This window comes from Megascapheus bottae, chromosome 11 (assembly GCF_031878675.1).
Source record: "Megascapheus bottae isolate mThoBot1 chromosome 11, mThoBot2.hap1, whole genome shotgun sequence".
NCBI lineage: Eukaryota > Metazoa > Chordata > Mammalia > Rodentia > Geomyidae > Megascapheus > Megascapheus bottae.
This window is the reverse complement of record NC_143519.1, coordinates 10,276,592-10,289,478: the sequence shown is the minus strand read 5'-3', so window position 1 is coordinate 10,289,478 and position 12,887 is coordinate 10,276,592. Positions and strand designations below refer to the sequence as shown.

Here is a 12,887-nt window from a genome sequence, read left to right as displayed (position 1 = left end):
GCTCTGATTGGCTCAGCGCAAACCTCCGTCACGCACGAGATCTTCTACGATTGGTTGGCAGCGCGAGCGCGCAGGGGCGGGGTTCGGGGAGGTCTCGGGTTGGTCCCCCAGCATCTGTGACCAGAATTATCCTCTCGATTGGATGGAGGCGGAGACATCACATGGGATGAAGAACCTTCCTATTGGTCGTGAGCGGTAGCATGGAGTCCAGGAATACGATCTGATTGGTGGAAATGAACCCCCAGCTTCCTAGTCGATGCCCCCGGCAGGCTGTTGCTATGAGGTGTGTCGCCCAGGCCTCCGTTCTCCAGGTTTTCCATGTGCTCGCGGCTGGCAGGGCGTGGGAAGAGCTCCACTTCCGTCACGCACTCGGGGGGCGGGGCCAGCGATGGGGGCGGGGCCAGCGGGACGGGCGGGCGGGGCTCTGCCGACGTCACCGGGCATGGACCGGGCTGCGTGGAGTCTGCGCAGCTGGAGCTGGAAGGGCCTGTCGCCCCGCCCTTACGTCCTGGCGTGGGAAATCACGCTTTAGTTTGTCTCTGCCGCCGCCTCCGAGCGCCCCTAAATAAAGGGGACATCGTTATGTCTCTCTGGGTGCGGATCCGTAATGTGCACAGCTCTGGCAGACTCCCCGCCTGAATGTCACCCAGATCCCTTTACCACCTCGTCTCCGCCACTTCCCAAGCGTGGGAGTCACACGGACTCGGCTCCCCACCTGGAGCAGGCCGCGCGCACGCGCAGCACGCGAGCCCCAGGTCCCGCCCGCCTTTCGGGCGGGTGTTGCCCGGCGGATGCAGTGCGCCGCTTGTTTATCTCAGCGCAGACAGAAGCTTCCGCGCGGCGCAGGGCCCCTCGGGAGCGCGCCCGGGCGGTCGCCTAGGCGACCACCTAGAGGGCGGGGCTTCGTTGTGGCCCCGCCCTCGGCCCCACCCCCTAGTCGCCCTGCGGCTGGGGCTCGGGCGCGCGCCCGGGCACTGGGGAAGCAGCGGCGGCCGCGGGCGGGAGCAGGCTGGGCGTGGAGGCGCGAGGGGCGGGGCGGCGCGGGGCGGGGCGGTCGGCACTGCGGGGCCCGCGGCTCGGGCGGCTCCGGCTCCCGCTCACCCTCGCGCTTCTCCCCGCCGGCACCCGCGGGGGCCGCATCGCCGCCCCCGCTCGGCCCATGCCCAGGGCCGCCACTCGTTCAGCCGCCGCCCCGCCGCCGGCGCCCGGGGGCCCGCCGCGGCCGTGAGGTGGGGGCGGCCGCCGCGAGCCGCGCGGGGCTGCCTGCGGGCGGGCAGGGTCCGGGCGCCGCGCGTCGGGCGTCGGTCTATGTCGCGGGCGGCGGCGGCCGCGGAGGGACGATGCGTGAGTACAAGGTGGTGGTGCTGGGCTCGGGCGGCGTGGGCAAGTCCGCCCTCACCGTGCAGTTCGTGACTGGCACCTTCATCGAGAAGTACGACCCCACCATCGAAGACTTCTACCGCAAAGAGATCGAGGTGGACTCGTCGCCGTCGGTGCTGGAGATCCTGGACACGGCGGGCACCGAGCAGTTCGCGTCCATGCGGGACCTGTACATCAAGAACGGCCAGGGTTTCATCCTCGTCTACAGCCTGGTCAACCAGCAGAGCTTCCAGGACATCAAGCCCATGCGGGACCAGATCATCCGAGTGAAGCGGTGAGTCCAGCGCGGCGGGCCGGGGGTGGGTCGGGGGGGGGGAGCTCGGCCGGGGCTCGGGGCACGGCCCCGCCCCGCCCCGTCCCGTCCCGGGGCCGCCGGCGCTCCCGGCGCGGGCGGGCAGGCGGCGGGAGGGAAGGAGCCCAGCGCCCGCCGGCCTCCACCTCCTCCTCCTTCCTCCTGAATCTCAAATTTGAGTGCTTTGTTTTCACGAGGGAAAAAAAAAAAGAGAGAGAAAAATTGGCATCCCGTGAACCCCACACAGCACAGCCCTTTGTCTCTGGGATGTCATTTAGTAGCCGCTGGTTCTGCAGCCCCGAAGGAAACAAAGTTTAGAACTTGGCTGGGAAAAAAAAAAAAGAAGAAGAAGAATGGGTTGGGGTCGGGGCGTGTGGAGGAGCGGAGGGGAAGAGTCTGCAGAGGGCACCCCCCGCGCGCGCGCACACGCACACGCGCGCTGCCTTGACCAGGTTTCCCACCGCCTTCTGCAGCGTCGCGGGCAGAGGAGAAGCTTTCTCAGGCTCTCTCGTCTCTCGGCTGGAGGTTTCCTGCTGCCGGGAGGTTTTTTGCACCCATGAAAAAAAAAACAAAAAAAAAAACTTGAATTCAAGCCTGGACACTTGAAAAGACGGGTGGATCACCTTCTTTTGAAGACAGGATGCTGAAGCGGGCTTGCACAGTGTGAGCATCCGTGGGGCATTCGGACTGCAACAAATCACACTTAAAACTTTTGTGGTTGTGGTTGTGGTTTGCCCTGGTTTTTGTTTTTTTTTTTAACCTTTGAGGCTGAACTTTTCTTAGTTACTTTTCCTCCCCCTCCTCAAGAAAAAGGGCGTTTCCCCAAAAGCAAGTTCCTTCATAGGTGGTGTGGCCCCACGTTTTAAAAGCAAATTTAAAGTTAATGCAAATTAAGTTTTGTTTTTTGTTTTTTTTTTCCTGGTACTCAGCCTTTTGGAAGGGTAGCTGAAGTCTTCAATGCTTTAAAGTGTTTGTTTCCTCTTACTATTGATAGTATGTTTTTCCTTGTGATATACATTTCCTTGTGATGAATACATTTTCCAGCGTTGGCAGCAAATTTTACTCTGGACTTAACAATTAAGTCTTAATGCTGCTAGTAATTTTCAGCTATTCATTAGTTAGTGCCAGCAAGAGCTAACTCTAACTAGACCTCTAAATCTAAAGGCATTTACTGAAAATTAGCTGTAAGTGTCTGTAGACTCCATCACATTATAGGTCACTTTAAAGGTACCTACTAATTTGAAAGGGGCAGGACCAAGTAACTTGCATTCTGGCAGCACTGAAAAATTCCTTGCAAGTGATACTCCTGGTGTATTTGAAATATAAGGGAAGACCCTCTCCCACTTACCTTTCCCCAACTAATTGGGTGTGTGCTATAATAGCTAAATTTAAAATTTGCATGTTATTTCTCGTATTAAATTTCAGTTCGAATGCAGTGAGTATTTTCACAGTCTCTGTTCTAAAATAGCTTTTCCGATTTCATTTTGCTTTTCCGATTTCATTTTTTTTTAGTTCTCTTATAGTTAAGGAAACAATATATGTCTTTTTTTTTTTTTTGCCAGTTGTGGGGCTTGAACTTAGGTCCTGAGCACTGTCTCAAGGCTAGAGCTCTACCACTTGAATCATAGCACCACTTCCAGCTTTTTCTATGTATGTGGTACCAAGGAATTGAACCTGGGTCTTCGTGCATGCTAGGCAAGCACTCTGCTACTAGGCCCAACTCCTGGCCCCTAGGAAACAATATATATGTATATGGACTTTCTAGTGACCCAAATCAAAAATTATCTTCCCACCACCACTCAGTTAAACAGCAAACTGTACACCACAGGGTAGTCACATATATTTGTCACATGTCAGTTGCAGGCCAAGTGGTTATGTCTGTAAATGCTCTTGCTGCCCCACCTTTCACATTTAATGCATACATGCCTTAACACGGGGCTAACTTCTTCCGGCAAGCCCAGGGGAAAGATCCTGGCAAAAATAGTGGATAGGATAGTCCAGATAATGTTATGGTTTCTTATTATTTAAAATGTGCAGATTACTTTTTTGTTATAATGATAGGTTAGGGTATGTGCTGGAACAATTTATTTGCATTATGACTTGGCAAGGTAAAATTGTGTTGGCTGAGACACCATTTTACTTACTGGTGTCAGTTCATGATATAAAAGGACTATTTATCAGCTGGATTCAAGTTCATAAAAACCTTCCATAGGGAAGTCTCCCTTCCTTCTACATCCTGGTTTTTTTGTTTTGGCTTTTTGCTAAAGTCATATCTTGCTTTATTATCCAGGTGTTCCGTGAATTCTTAGTGAATCCTCTAGTTTCTGAGTGCTGGTATTGCAGGCATGCGCCACCACACCATCTATGTCCTGTTGTTTTATACCTTGCTGTGACTTCATTTGGCTCTGCAGTCTGTGACATCTTACAAACAATTCAAATCTAAAGATAGTATATAGACTAAAAGTATACTGTAAAAGGTATGCATTAATCTAAAGTAGGACTTGTCTAACTCCTACCATTTAAGAATAATATTTTCAATAACATGAATTTCCTGCCCTTCTGAATACTTAATTTTTTTTTAAATTTTAAATGGTTGTGTAAAGGAATTTCCACTCAACCAGACAGGTTATGAGTGCAGTGTACCTTAACAAATGTCATTCCTTCCATTGCTCTCCACCATTTTCCTGCCTCCCATCCAGCCCTCAAGTTAACCAGGCTACCATTTCACATGTGTACATTGAATGGAAGGATTGTATTTGCCCATCCTTCCCCTCTCCATTTGCCCCACCCCCATGCTCCTCTCCCCATTGTCCCTCTCCCCCTTACCTGAGGAACATTTTTCAGCTTCCTGGTATTCATTTTAAGTTGTTCCTTAGATTTGAAGAGGAGTGACATACACCATTGGAATCTTGAGGACTAAGTTTTGAACAAACTCATTGCTATAAGAGTTATTCAAGCGGCTGGAAGTTTGGTCTAGTGGTAAGAGTGCTTGCCTAGCATGCACAAAGACCCGGGTCCCATTTGAGTCCTCTGTGCCATATATATAGAAAAAGCCGCAAGTGGTGCTGTGGCTCAAGCCTTGAGAAAGCCCAAGGACTGTGCTCAGCCCCTGAGCACAGCTAAAAAAAAGTTATTCAACATTTGTCTACTCTCCCCCCCTCCCCCGCCTTTTGCCCAAGGTGTACTGCTAGAGGCTTTACATGTTCTATTCTTTACATGTTCTATTCAGCAGTTGTTTGGGAACATGAGATCACCTTGGTGCAGCCAAAGGACAAAGACCAATCCTGGATAGAAAGGAGATTTTAAACCTGTGTGAATCCACATGTCCTTCTCTATGCCAGTCCAGCTTCTAGCTTGTGTGTACTGGCCAGCTCAACAACCAGTGTTTTGTCTAGGTCAGCCATGATTGACAGACATACAAAGTAAGCCATGGAAGTAGAGGCATGGCTCAAGTGACAGAGCACCCACTTTGAACAAAAAAGCCAAGCAAAAGTATGAGGCCCTGAGTTCAATCCTTGGTATTGACATCAAAATAGATAAATAAAACAAAAGCAAAGTGAGCCAAATAGGCAATGTAAAATTTTTCTAGTAGCAAAGAAAATCTTCTTTAAAAAATTACCAAACAAATTTTTAAAATTTCTTATGAAAGTCGTGTACACAGGGGTTACTGTTAAGTTAGTCAGGTAATGACATTTCTTTTTTCAATGTTATCCCTTCCCTTATTCTCCTAGTTTTTCTCTCCCATCCCTACCTACAAGTTATATAGTTCATTTTCAACATAGTGTCTAGTGAGTACCACTGTTGAATTTATTCACCCCAAATTAATCTTAATGCTTTATTTAACCCAATACATCCAAAGTATTGTCAATTATTGAGATGTTTTGCTTTCTTTTTTTATAGACTGTGCCTTTGAAGTCTGGTGTGTTGTATTGGTAGCTAATGTGGATCAGTTAACCACTTTCCAAGTGCTTTGCTGCCATATTTTGGCCCTGGGTTCTACATTAGATAGCACAGATCTACAGGATATGTGGCTTGGGGTTTACGTGCTTATTTCCGGAAATGTCAGCTTCCAACCTGTGCTTCTCAAAGTCTTAGAATTAAACAGGTATTAAGGTGTCCAACAGTTCCTCAAACACAGATTTTTTTTTTTTTTTTTTTTGTAAGAGGCTCCTGGATTTTCCTGCCCAGGCTGGCTTCAAACCACAACCCTCAGATGTCAGCCTCCTGAGTAGCTAGGATTAGAGGCATGAGCTTCTGGCACCCAGTTTGTCCTTTCATTTATTAACAACTTTGACTCTAACTTGAGTGTAGCACCAAAGCATAACCAAACATAAAATGGAGGCTTTTTGTTGTTACTATTTTTTGTGGGTCATGGGGCTTGAGCTTGCGCAGTCCCTGAGCTCTTCAGCTCAAGGCTAACACCCTACCCCTGGGCCTGGGTGCTGCCCCTGAGCTCTTCAGCTCAAGGCTATCGCCCTACCCTTGAACCAAGCCCCATTTCCTGTTTTCTAGAGGTTAACTGGAGATAAGAGTCGCTGGTCCTTTTGTGCCTAGGCTGGCTTTGAACCTTGATCCTTACATCTCAGCCTCCAGAGTATCTAGGACTACAGGCATAAGCCACCACCCGGCTAAAAATGGAGCTTTTGTATGTGTGTAGCTTGAACTTGGAGCCTAGACCCTCTCCCTGAACTACTTTTGCTCAAGGCAAGTGGTCTACCACTTGAGCCACAGCTCCTCTTTCAGCTTTTTGTGTAGTTTATGGGTGATATGAGTCTCAAAAGCTGTCCTGACAGGCTGGTTTTGAACCACTATCCTCAGATCTCATCCTCCTGAGTTTCTGTATTCTCACAAATTTAAAACTGGTAAGTAATTTCTTTAGTATTTATAGTCATGTGCATGCACACACAATATCTTGTGTCAAAGCCAGGTAGACAAATAGGAAAATTCCTGTTCTTTTTTTTCCCCCCACAACTTTGGGTGAGGTCAAGCACAAAGAAGATTGGTAAAGGTTTCGATTGTGATCAAACTAGAATTCTTTCTCACTTTTTCTTTTCTTTTTTTTTTTTTTTTTTTTTTTTTGGTAGGTGATGGGGTTTGAACTCTGGGTCTGGGCGCGCTGTCCCTGAGCTCTTCAGCTCAAGGCTACCATCCTATCCCTAGCACCTCAGCACCACTTCGGCTTTTCTAGTGGTTAATTGGAGAAAAGAGTCTCATGATCTTGAGTGCCCTGGATGACTTTGAACCGTGATCCTCAGATCTCAGCCTCCTGAGTACCTAGGATTTGCAGGCATGAGCCACTGCGGCCGGCTTTCTTTCTCACTTAATAATTGCTTTTTTCTTACCCATCCCAGGGCCAGCCATGGTCTTGACCTGTAGTATCTTGGAACATGCTGTTAAAGGCCTGTCTGCTTTTAGTTGAAGTAAAGCTCAGAAACCTTCAAAGCCTTCTCTGCTCTCATTGGTCCTTGTCTTTGCAGCCCTCTTCTACTCCATCCAGCTCCTTATTGTAGTTCCTTGAAAGTGCCTTTCTCTGGGTTCTCAGAGTGCATTCCTAATCATTCTTTTACTCCTGCTTAAAAGAGTGTCCTCCTTCTGTGGGGAATCCATTCTTGTCCTATCATGCTAGACTAACTTCTGGCTTCACCCCTGCCCTCCACACAAACCTTACATCAGTGCTTTTTTCTCGGTAGCACTCATCAACCATTATTTGTTGGTATAATGATTTATATGCAGTCAGTCTTCTTAAACTCCATGCCCAGGTGACCCATATAGCACCCAACAAGTAGCAAATAATAAATACGTAAGAAACAATAAACATGTAGAAGAAAATAAATAATAGGTTGAAATGGGAATGTTCAGAAAGAATAGTATTTGTACAGTCATTGGACTCTGTCCCCAAGCATTGGAGTGTTTTATGTTGACTTTGTCGACAGAGGAGATAATCTACTTTTCAGCCCTCTTTCGGTGAGAACACCTACAGCTGTGCCAGTGAGGGAAAAGATACAATTTAAGATGAACCGTAACCAATCAGGAATGGAATATCTTCCACATGGAAGAAATGGCTTGAGAATTACATAGAATATTATTTATGAGGTTAACTAAACCAGATTGGCTAGATTAGAAATTTATGTAAAAGTGGGAGAAGAGAGTGAAAAAAAATTGAAAGCTTAATCATAGAAAGTCATAGACTTTGGGCTTGCTCTTGTGGTCAAGGACCATTATCAACATTCCATAGTAATGTGGAGGTGGTATGATACATAGAACACTGTTTTGTAAGGAGAAATGGTTTTAAATATTGTAAACATTGTAAATAGTTGTAAGTATTGCCACTCCTGTATTTATATGAAGTATAAAGATTCTGATTTAGACTGGGGTCTAAGAGAAGGATGGGAGTAATGTTTTAAGGGATGAATTCATCAAACAGTGGGAGAGCCAGAGGAAAAGGTCAAAAATAACTGACATTTGGAACATGGGTGAATCGGATTAGAGAGGAATGGCTGGGAAAGATCATTTCAGTTACTGGGTGATGATAATGATGCAGAGATCCCTATGTTTGATAAGTCATTTGAATATTTGAATAAAGCCTCGAAGGGCAGGTTTCTACATGAATATAAGGACCCGGAATCATGTGCAGAGTGCGGATTGAGATAGTAGATGAACAGACTGGATAAAGTTTACAGAGTATAAATAAATGGATATGGTTAGGAACGGGATTTAGAAGCAAGTAAGCATAGCCAAGAATTCAAGAGAGTTAGGTATAGGTGAGAAAACAATAGAGATATAAGTGGGCATAAGATTAGAGAAAAGGTGTTCAATGGGGCTAAGTAAAAGTTACAAGTTTTTACAAAATGATTGATATTTTTATGTCTTTTAAGTTATCCTGCTGATGGCTCCTCTTCATAATAAGTTGCCACAAACAAATAAACCTCCTTAACAAACGAAACAGAAGCGCTTCACCAATTGCTTCGTTTTGATCTCTTCCCCCTGTGTGCTGAGTCCTAACCAGAGAAGAAGCCATGTGATGTATGTGCCTCTGGAGTGAAGCTTCTGGCACACTTAGGCACATGGCTATCTCCTGCCCCCACACACGCCTCCTTCCAAGGAACCAAAAAGTTCTCCAGAACTGGGCCTTCAGGATACATGACCTAACAACCATGAGTCACTTTCTTAAAATTAATAAGTATCATAAAAATTGATGACTAAATCCTGACAAACATAATTTAACTATGGAGTAAAGGTCTGATGGTGCATTAAATTGTATGTTGTACATTTGTACATATTTCTAAACAAGGATTATTACATAAAACTAAGTACACTGGGGCCGGGAGTTTGGCCTAGTGGTTAAAGTGCTTGCCTAGCATGCATGAACACCCGGGTTCGATTCCTCTGTACCACATACATAGAAAAAAAAAAAAGCCGGAAGTGGTGCTGAGGCTCAAGTGGTAGAGCTCTAGCCTTGAGAAAGTCCAAGGACAGTGCTCAGGCCCTGAGCTCAAGCCCAGGACTGGCAAAAAAAAAAAAAAAAAAACTAAGTACACTGTACTTGAAGAGATTGTTTTTCAAGGATTTTTAAAATTATTTTACATGGAGCAAGGCAGCATTTTGGGTTTTTGGCATGGTCTTGGTCATTCTCGAAAGGAAAGCCTTTTGGAAACTCGGAGCAGAGTATTAGATATGTGGGTTGAGTATCCCAGTTTAAAAACTTGGAATCCAAAACACTTCTAAATCTGAAATTCTTCGAAAACCAACATGATGCCATAAAGGCAAAATTCCACAAAATTGCATATGACTAGTTGTAGTCAAACTCAGGTGTGCTGAAAATCTTGTATAAAATTGCCTTCAGACAGAATGTATAAGTTGTATATAAAATACAAATGAATTTCATGTTTAAAGTTGGAGTCTATCTAGAGGGTACTTTATTGCATATAGGCAAATATTCTAAAATCTGAAATACTAAATAGTGGTCCCAAACATTTCAGATAAGTGATGTTCTGTTAATGCTCAGATTTTTATCCCCTGCTACATCTAGTTGAAACCTACTGTTTTGAGAAGATTTCTTACATTAGTCCACAGTGGTATTCATTCAGTAAAATGAAGACAGTCAATGAAGAAGACCATAATAATATCTCAAATCAATTAGTGAAGTTACTCAAGAGAACATTACAGAGCTTTACTTAAGACATTTAAGAATATGATTGCAAAGAAAAAGAATATGAGTACTTATGCTTTCTATCCCCTTAAAATGTAATTATTCAAATGTGGAAATCCTACATCATGTAATTACTCAATACCTATAAGTATTTTCTTCACTAGATGTCTATTTTTCTGTATAATTGCTTGGAAAATTTTTTAAGACATGTCCATTTTTCAGTGAGCTCAAGTTATATGTGTGTGTGTGTATATATATATATATATATGTTTATATGTATGTATATATATATGTATTTGCCAATGCAGCATTTTATTGTGCATAATGATCTTCTCATCTGTGAATATAGTTTTATGATTAAAGCTGAACTCCAGCATTTATTAGTTATGTAATAGGAACAAGTTAGTATTTTCTTTCTTTTTTTTTTTTTTTTGGCCCCTTTCTCTTTCTGGCCCCGCTCGCTCCGGCCCCGCTCGCTCCGGCCCCGCTCGCTCCGGCCCGGCTAGGCCCCTCTTTCTAGCTCAGGCCCAGCTCGCTCCGGCCCCGCTCGCTCCAAGTTAGTATTTTCTATATTATAATTTCTTTATGTTTAACATGGATATACCTAAAATCTTAAAACAAAAATTGCAGAAATGGATATAAAACCCAAACATTTACCTTGACGTTATAAAACAGTATTCTGTGACTCACTTGCCGTATTGTATTTAGACAAATTATATGCCTAGTCTAGCATCTCATCTCCATTGCTTTTTCTCTTCGATTTCAGCACTTATGTATGTTTTAGACCCTACAGCATAAACCTTGAAAGCTTTAGCTTTCTGTTACAGCTTACCCATAGAGACCTGAATCAGTAAGCAATATGTTTTTGTAAAGAATTGCAGTGGTAGGGCTGGGAGCGTGGCCTAGTGGTAGAGTGCTTACCTAGTATGCATGAAGACCTGGGTTCTATTCCTCAGTACCACATACACAGAAAAAGCCCCAAATAGGACTCTGGGCTCAAGTGGTAGAGCACTAGCCTTGAGAAAAGCCCAAGGACAATGCTCAGGCCTGAGTTCAAGCCCCAGGACTGGCAAAGAAAGAAAGAAAGGAGAGAGAAAAGAGAAGAGAAGAATTGCAGTGGTGCCAGGCTCAAGGCTTCCTGTAATCCTAGCTACTCAGGAGGCTGAGATCTGAGGATCACAGTTCCAAGCCAGCCCGGCACTATAGTCCGTGAGACTCTTCTCTCTAATTAAACACTAGAAAACTGAAGTGACGCTGTGGCTCTAGTGGTAGAGCTGTAGCCTTGAGCTGAAGAGCTCAGGGACAACACCCAGGCCCACAGTTCAAGTCCCACAACTAACACACACAAAAAAGGAAGGAAGGAAGGAAGGAAAGAAAAGAATGAATGAATGAATTGCAGTGGTTTTAGTGAGTATGCTTTAAGAAAAAATGCTGTAGTGACCCAGTGTGATGATGCAGATCAGTAATCCCTACATTCAGGAGGCTGAGACAGGAGGACATGACCCTTTTCTATCCCCCCCCAAAAGAAGAACGTATCGTAGACCTTTTTACAAATACCAAAAACTATACATAGGATAAAAATAATTTTAACAGTTTATATGGCTGGTTATATATAGTAAAGTGTTGACAGGACATTTTAATAAATCAGTCCTAGGAAAAGTTTTATCCATTAAAAAAAAATTACTGCCAATATCAAATAATCTAGTTTAAACTTCATTTGCATAGCATTGCCCTGGGCATTATGCAAAATAAAGTTACTATCTTTATCTTTCTGATATGCTAAAATCTGCTGTCTGAATATGGAGTTTGACAGTGCTGATTTACACAGAAGTTCAATTTTTTTTAACAATTTGATTTCTAAGTTTTGAAACATCTTTCCACCAAAAATATCGCTTTTCCTAGCCTACCTTTTCAGAGGGACTTCTTATTCATTTTAATGAGTTATAAAAGGTCAAAAATCAGACTCTAGGACTAGTGGCAATTATGTATGTACTTCGGGGTCCTCTTGACCAGGTAATTTGATGCTCATGGAGGTGGGAATTCATATTTGGTGAGGCCTGTTCTTTATTAATGGCACCATAGTCCCTCTTGCTGCATGCTCTTGAGATGGAAAAGGCTGAATGACTCCGAAAGCCTCTTTTCTGAGGTCACAATGGATCCCTTCCCTGAGGGCCAGAGCCTTCCAGGTCTAACCACTGTTAATTCTCACCTTGGGGATTAAGTTTCCACATGTAAATTTTAGAAAGCCACATCTGTATATTCAGTACATTCTTCCCTTCCTTAGCCAAATTACAGTTTCTCTCACCCCCAAATGACCCATATATACTTAACATTATTTTCTTTTCCAGCTTTGGGAACCAGCAATCTAAACCAGCTTGGGCCATTTGGAATGTTGGTTGGTAAAACAAAAGAGTAGATGTCTTGCTAAGACTTTTTTTTGGGGGGGGGGGGAGGTATCTGGGGCATGAACTCTGGGCACTGTCCCCGAGCTCTTCAGCTCAAGGCTACTGCCCTACCCCTGGAGCCACAGCTCCACTTCCCATTTTCTTGTGATTAACTGGAGATAACAGTCTCAGGTTCTTTAGTACCCAGGCTAGCTTTGAACTGAGTTCTCAGATCTCAGCCTCCTGAATAGGTAGGATTACAGGAGCGAGCCATCCCGCCTGGGTTGCTAACACTTTTAACACAGAAATGCTAATTCTATGCATAGTTACGTGCCTGATTTTGGTTTTTTTTTTATCATCTTTTTCTGTTACATGATATTGTCTCAGTAGGCATTCACAACTATGATTCAAATTGAGTGACTTAGCAATATTTGGACCAAGAAGTTAATAGCATAAGGAAAGATACTTCTATCTAGAGAACAGTCAGTAGTCTCCCTGGATATTATTAAAGGGAATTGTAATCATTCTCAAATCCCTCCACAAGCATCTATAGTTTTCAGGTTAAATGGTTAGATTTGACCATACTTGACCAGGGGAATGGAAATAAAATACACTTTGGTACGTTTTTGCAGCCATATCCTACAATTAGGATTCTAGAACTGACTTGCTAACAGATGGCTTG

At 44.5% G+C, this 12,887-nt stretch overlaps 1 protein-coding gene across 1 annotated transcript in view; it reads left to right on the top strand.

Moving 5' to 3' along the window:
- Positions 1 to 1,129: 1,129 nt before the first annotated feature.
- Rap2a (RAP2A, member of RAS oncogene family) overlaps positions 1,130 to 12,887 on the top strand; it is a 28,992-nt gene continuing 17,234 nt past the window's right edge. The window contains exon 1 of the mRNA XM_090341949.1: positions 1,130 to 1,654. Within this exon, the coding sequence (XP_090198075.1) occupies positions 1,341 to 1,654 (314 nt within the window). The 5' untranslated portion in view covers positions 1,130 to 1,340. The remainder of the gene's footprint in view (positions 1,655 to 12,887) is intronic.